This window comes from Penaeus japonicus, unplaced genomic scaffold, assembly GCF_977035675.1.
Source record: "Penaeus japonicus unplaced genomic scaffold, GWHDUDI00000001_assembly GWHDUDI00000023, whole genome shotgun sequence".
NCBI lineage: Eukaryota > Metazoa > Arthropoda > Malacostraca > Decapoda > Penaeidae > Penaeus > Penaeus japonicus.
The window spans coordinates 6,610,384-6,617,883 of record NW_028234425.1 but is presented as its reverse complement, the minus strand read 5'-3'; the positions used below and the strand labels follow the sequence as shown (position 1 = coordinate 6,617,883).

General features: G+C 39.5%; 2 protein-coding genes across 2 annotated transcripts in view; one reads left to right on the top strand and one right to left on the bottom strand.

The window, feature by feature from the left end:
* LOC122247544 (uncharacterized) overlaps positions 1-7,500 on the top strand; it is a 180,895-nt gene that overhangs the window by 93,838 nt on the left and 79,557 nt on the right. The window lies entirely within an intron of this gene.
* Positions 1,242-7,500, bottom strand: part of LOC147469157 (uncharacterized) — a 7,969-nt gene continuing 1,710 nt past the window's right edge. The window contains exons 2-4 of the mRNA XM_086550535.1: positions 5,954-6,490; positions 3,357-3,473; positions 1,242-1,379 (exon numbers count right to left, since the gene is read on the bottom strand). Of these exons, the coding sequence (XP_086406661.1) occupies positions 1,263-1,379; positions 3,357-3,473; positions 5,954-6,490 (771 nt within the window). The 3' untranslated portion in view covers positions 1,242-1,262. The remainder of the gene's footprint in view (positions 1,380-3,356; positions 3,474-5,953; positions 6,491-7,500) is intronic.

Here is a 7,500-nt window from a genome sequence, read left to right as displayed (position 1 = left end):
GTTCGTGTGTGCGTGAGTGCATGACTATTCATATTATTATTATTGTTGTTATTATTGTTATTGTTATTATTATTATCATTATTACTATTACTATTATTATTATTATTTATTATTATCATTATTATTATTATTATCAATTGCTTATATATCTATTATTCTTTGCTATTAGTATCATCATCAGGTATGAGTGCATGACTATTCTTGTTATTGCTGTTATTTATATTTTATTGTCAGTTACTGCATTTTATCCTTCTCCGTTATAAGGGGCGTACGTGCATATATATATAGTATATTTTCATATATGGGCGAGTAGTGACTGTGGTCATCATCACTAGCATCATTATTATCGTTATCGTTATTAGTATATATTGAGGCCGAAGAAAATTCTGGGTTATTTTGATGATATCTTTCAGTAGCATTTTTTTCTTCTTCATATAGAGGAAGACTTTTCCCAAATACCTGACATTTTGGAATTTCTCTCTCTCTCTCTCCTCTCTCTCTCTCTCTCTCCTCTCTCTCTCTCTCTCTCTCTCTCTCTCTCTCTCTCTCTCTCTCTCTCTCTCTCTCTCTCTCTCTCTCTCACACACACACACACACTCTCTCTCCTTTTCCATCTCTATCTCTATTTCTATCTCTATCTCTATCTCTATCTCTATCTCTATCTATTTCTCCTTCTCCTTCTCCTTCTCCTTCTCCTTCTCCCTCTCCCTCTCCCTCTCCCTCTCCCTCTCCCTCTCCCTCTCCCTCTCCCTCTCCCTCTCCCTCTCTTTCTCCCAATCCCCATCCCCATCCCCATCCCCATCCCTACCCCCACCCCCACTCCCTCTCCCTCCCCCTCTTTTCTTGCCATCTGTTTCCCAAAAGTCACAAGAGTATTTCATATTTCCTCATTTTTAGACCAACCATTCAAAATCACCAATTATTTTTTTTTTTTTTTAGATTTATGACATAAACATCATGAAATATAATACAAAGAAAAAACAAAAAAACATAAAACATAAAAAACATTTAAAAAAAACATAAAAGAATAAACAAATTGAATAACATAAAAGAATAAACAAATTGAATAACATAAAAGAATAAACAAATTGAATAACATAAAAGAATAAACAAATTGAATAACATAAAAGAATAAACAAATTGAATAACATAAAAGAATAAACAAATTGAATAACATAACATAATAAACAAATTGAATAAAACAATTCAAATAAAATCAACATAAAATAAACTGAAGATGAAGAAAAACAACTGAAGGGTACTTACGTGAACTCGTTTCCGGTGACCACTTCCCCTCTTCGTTTGACCTTCTCCAGGCGGTCTTCCAACTCCTTGACCTTATGCCCGAGGTCAGTCTCGCTCTGGCGCAGTGCCTTGACCTGGAGAAGGGAAAGGGGGTGAATATTTGTTGGGATGTGTGATGTTTTATTTATGTGTCCATCTATTTAGCTTTGGGTCTATTTTTGTCTATTTCTTTCTGTGTCTTTCCCTCTCTTTCTTTCTGTGACTTTCCCTCTCTTTCTTTCTGTCTTTCTTTCTCTCTCTCTCTCTCTCTCTCTCTCTCTCTCTCTCTCTCTCTCTCTCTCTCTCTCTCTCTCTCTCTCTCTCTCTCTCTCTCTTTTATATATATATATATATATATATATATATATATATATATATATATATATATAAATATATATATATATATATATATATATATATATATATACACATATATATATATATGTGTGTGTGTGTGTGTGTGTGTGTGTTTCCTTCTTTCTCTGCTCCTCCCTCCCTCCCCATTCACTCCAAACTTCTTTTACTACCCCCTCCTTCACTCTCCTTCTCTTCCCTTCCTCATCTCCTTCCCTCTCTCTCCTCGCTCTCTTTCTCCTTCCTCATATCCCTCCCTTTTCCCCTTTCCATATCCCTCACTCTCTCCCATCGCTCTCCCCTCCCTCTTTCTCCTCCCTATCTCCTTCTCTCTCCTTCTCTCTCTCTCTCTCTCTCTTCCTCTCTTCTCGCCCTTTCCCCATCCCTCCCCCTCTCTCCCAACGCCATTCCTTTCCCTCTTTCTCCTCCACATATCCCTCCCTCTCTCCCCTCCCCATCTCCCTACCTCTTTTCCCTCTCCCTCTCCCTCTTCTCCCCATATCCGTCCCCCGTTCCCCAGGCCATCCCTCTCCCTCTTTTCCCTCTCCCTCTCCCTCCCTCATTCCACAGGCTATCCCTCTCCCTTTTTCCCCTGCCCATGTCCCTCCCTCTCTCCCTCTCCCTCTCCCCTCTTTCCCTTCCTCACTTCCCTCCCTATCTCCCTCACCCTCTCCCCTCTTTCCCTCCCTCATTCCCCTCCCTCTCTCTCATCATCCTTTTTCCCTTCCCATCTCCCACTCTCTCTCCCCTCTTTCCCCTCCCCCATTTCTCTTCCCCATCTCCCTCCCTCTTTCCCCTCTTTCTCCTCCGCCATCCCTCTCTCCCCTCGCCATCCCTCTCTCCCCTCGCCATCCCTCTCTCCCCTCGCCATCCCTCTCCCCTCGCCATCCCTCTCTTCCCTCGCCATCCCTCTCTCCCTATCTCCCTCCCTCTCCCCTAGCCATCCCTCTCCCCTCGCCATCCCTCTCTCCCTATCTCCTTCCCTCTCTCCCCTCGCCATCCCTCTCTCCCCTCGCCATCCCTCTCTTCCCTCGCCATCCCTCTCTCCCCATCTCCCTCCCTCTCCCCTCGCCATCCCTCTCTCCCTATTTCCCTCCCTCTCTCCCCCTCGCCATCCCTCTCCCCTCGCCATCCCTCTCTCCCTATCTCCCCTCTCCTTCTCTTTCCGTATCCTGCGCAAGATTAATTAATTCTGACGATCGAGTTCGGCTGCTCTGACATCCATCATCTGGACACATCATTACTCCTTGGCCTTCGACGCGAACCTTTGCCATAGTCAGCCAATACTCTCTTTCTATCTATCTGTCTGTCCATCTGTCTGTCTATCTCTGTTTCGGTATTTATATCTGTCTATATTTACATATATATGTATGTATGTATATATATATATATATATATATATCTATATATATTAAATATATATATATAGATAATATATATATATTTATATGATATATATTATATACTTTATATATATTAATATATATTAATATATATATATATATATATATATATATATATATATATATATACATATATTAATGTGTGTGTGTTCACACACACTTACACATACACACACACATACATACACACAAACACACACACACACACACAAACACACACACACACATCCTCTTCTCTCCCTCTCTCTTTCTTCCCATTTCTGTCTCTATTTCTCTTTCGCTCATTATCTCTCTCTGTCTCTTGCACACACTCACCTTCTTCTTAAACTCCTCGTTCAACCTCTTCGCCTCCTCCTCCGCCTTCTGCGCCAGCGCCAGCTCCTTCTTCAGGTCGCCCTCGGACCGGCGGTGAGACTCTCGCAGTTTCTCGATCTGTGGGGGGCGGGGGGTGGGGGGGTAGGAAGTAGAAAGGGGGAGACGGGAGAGGAGGAAAGGGTGAAGGGAAGGGAAGGCGGGAAAGGGGAGGAGAGGGGGAAGGGGAAGGGAAGGGAAGGGGGGAAAGACGGAAGTTATGGAAAGTGAGAGAGGGAGGAGAGGGGAATGAAAAGGAGAAAAAGAGGGAAGAGAGGCAAATGGAAGGGGGAGGGGAAGGGAAGGGAAGGGCCAAGGGAAAGATATAAAAAAAAGGAGGAAGGGATGAGAGGGTAATCGGTATGAAGGGAAGAGGGGAGGAGAGAGTGAAGGGAAGGAATAAGGAGAAGGGAAGGAAGGAGAGGCAAAGGGGGTAAAGAGAGAAGGAAGGGGGAAATGGTAGAATAGCAAAGATCAGAGGGAGAGGGGAAGGGAGAAATAGAAGAGAGTGGAAGGGGGCAAGGGGAGAAAAAGAGAGAGAGGATGTAGTTAAAATCCTTAATGACGTTTTCTTTTATTTTTCTTTTATTTTTTTTACTAGTCGTTAACATTTTTTTCGGCTCCATTTCCCTCCTAATCGGTAGAAGATTATCTATGAAAAGTGAAGAAAAATGGTTCTTTCATTTTATTTTTCTCTTCGTCTTTCCACGTCTTTTATTTTATTTGATTTCTTTCATCGTCCATTCCTCTCTCATTTCTTTTTCTTCCTATCTTCGTCTTCTTTTTATCAATTGACTGACGAAAGTTGGATGATCCTCGGATGAAAATGACATCTGTTATCTGCAATTCTTTCCCGAGCAATGCAATATATCGCGAAAGAGGAAGATTAATGTCAATTTTTTTTCAAAAAGAAATGTCAAAAGTTGGGGCGTTTGATTTTTCTCTCTTTCTGTCAGTCTTTACTTTTCTCTCCTTTAACTATCTGTAAATCTTGAATAGATCGAAATGAAAAGAAAAATCTATTCTCTATTGCAGAACGCCGTTGCTAAAAAAAAAATCGGATAATATTGCTTTCCCATTATGACGAATTCATGTTATCCTCTTTGTTATATTTCCATGGAAAAGGACCAATTATAATAGGACTAGATTTCATCAAATAAAAGATATTGTAAAGCAAGTGTAAATGTTTGAATCTTATTCATTAATGATATAATCAATATCAATTATTATTGTTATTCTGACCACTATCATTATTATTAACCTATTAGATTGAATACTTATGCACTTACAAATGTAAATTTTTTTTTTATCCTTCAACGTGATGTATCCCCTATGCTCAATAATTACTGTAATCATTAACATCATCTTTATAATTAACACGGCTTAAATGTATTCTACAATTGCCATTTCATTCTCCAAAATGCTTTGACCCGGCGTTCCCTAACCGAAAAGATGGCGGCGGGATAGGCAGCACAAACATTCCCTCCTCATCCTTTTCAGAGGCGAAAAAGAGGGTGAACACGGGAACTCTGACCCGATAATTATCCTACAAGCCCTATCCCGCCATTAGTATGATTTACCCGGCTAAAACAAGAAGAGAAACATGTGTTTGACGATCGGGTTAGGCTTGTTCACGGCGCGGGAACATGGCCTCGTACCCAATATGGCGGACCTTTACAACGGACCGGGCGCTGTTTTCGTTTGGGATTAATTTGTGATTTTGTGCCACGCCGAGGAGGTTTTGAGATTGAAGTTCTTGGTGCATTTCAACAATTGGTGTTTATTCTACCTTATTGTGTGTTGTCTTTGTTTTGCTTCCCGCGTATCGAAATCAAGACTAATATATCCATTCGAAACATTATATTCTTTGGGAATTTTGCTAAATTTTCTTGATTCTTTTTTTCTGACGGCCACCTTTCCCCCGCATAACGAAACGGTATTTTTAAGTGATTCTTCTGTCCGAACAAAATTGCTTTTGCGTTTTGCAAAGATATATCTGTTAACGGTTTTACAGAAATTCTTCGAAAAAAAAAATAGAAGAATCAATTTTCTTCTTTTTTGCAAGAACAAATACATACTTTTTTCTTAAACTATGCATCCGAGTAACACTTCGTAAAAGCAAAATAGCAGATAAACAAAGATTGAGAGAGAAATTAAGATTTGAACGTTGGAAACTATTGCCGCATTTTCTGTTACGAGAACTTTAAGGAAATGAAATATATTCCGATTACAGTAACGAAAACAAAGTAAACTGAATAAATAGTTACTAACTTGATGATCTTGTCTGGCCTTATTAATCAATAAACAGCAATAAGATCAATAACAATAATAATATCAACAAAAACAAAATTATTTTAATAATAATCATTGCCATGGTAACTTATTACTATCATTATCATCATAAACATTATGATCATTGTTAGCATTATTATGATTAATATCATTCTAATTATTATTATTACTAGCAACATATAAAGTACTAATCAAAGAAAATCACTAATCCTTCAAAATACAGAAATCCCCCTTAAAAAAATCCTCATAGAAAACGGGACATGACTCACATCCTGCGCCGCGCTCTCTTCGCTTCGCTTGAGTTTCTCGAGCCACGTCTTTTCGATCCTCTGCTTCACTCTGCTCTCCGCGTTCTTCGCCTCCGCTTCCATTTTACTCGCCCACTCCTTCTCCTTCGTCGCGAACTTCGTCTTGAGTCCCTCGACCTCGGCCTTGAGCTCCTCGTTCTCCTGACTCAGCGTCTCGGTGGCCTCCCTCAGCTCCCGTTCCGTGGACGAGAGAGACTGAACCTTCTTCTCGCTGGTCTGCTTCGAAGCTTCTAACGTGTCGAGCTTCCTCTGCAGCTGCCGGAGTTTCTCCCGGTCTTCCCTCAAGAGACGCTCTACTTCGAGCTTCTCCTGGTTCTGTTGACGAGTCGAGCTCTCCATCGTCTCCAGTCTGATCTTCAAGTTCTTAGTTCTGTTCTCCAGTTCGGTGTTCTTCGCCCCGAGTTCCTGTTCGAGCTCCTGGATTCGCATCTCGTGTTCGATCTCGGCTCGGTCCACTCGGCCTCGCATGGCGGCTGACTCACTGCGGAGGTTGTCGTTCTGACGCGGAGGAAAGGAAGGAAATATAGAATAAGGATTGAGGAAAGAGTAATGCCCAAGGCGATGGATTGAATATAGGATAATGATTAAAGTAAAGATGATGATGATGAGGCGAAGGAAAGAAGAGTAGGATCATGATAATTGGTAAAAAAAAAAATAATAATAATAAAGTAAGAATAATGCCCAAGCGAAGGAATGAAACATAGGATAAGAAAAAAACTAAGAATAATGCCGAGACAATGGAAATAAAAAATAGGATAAGGATAAAAAGTAAGAATAATGCCCAAGCGAAGGAAAAATCAGATATATAGGATAATGATAAAAGTAATAGGAACACTAATGCGAAGGGAAGAAATAGAGGATAATGATAAAAGTAAAGATGATGATGATGATGAGGCGAAAGGAAAGAAAAGTAGGATCAGGATAATTGGTAAAATAAATAATGCCCAAGTGAAGGAATGAAACATAGGAAAAGGACAAAACTAAGAATAATCCCGAGACAACAGAAAGAAATAAGGATAAGGATAAAAAAAAAGTAAGAACAATGCCAAAGCGAAGGAAAAATCAGACATATAGGATAATGGTAAAAGTAATAAGAACACTAATGCGAAGGGAAGAAATGGAGGATTATGATAAAAGTAATGATAATGCCAAGCCGAAGAAAAGGAATATAGGATAATGATACTGACAATGCCCAAGCGATGAACAGTGACGTTATATACAGTGATGCTAAATGTTCTGATAGCAAGGGTTGATAATGATAACAACGAATGGCAATAAAGAGGATTATTGTACTAAATTGCGATTATTATTAAGTATCATTTTTGAAATATAAGTATTGTTAGAATTATATTATTTTATTATTACATTTATATCAAATATAATTAATATTTAGAATATTAGTAAACATATTTTTTATTAAAATCATGAAACCCAAAATATGATTTTTTTCTCTCTCTTAATATCACGTTAACTCTTTAATGTTTGTGCAATAATCTAATTAATTATTC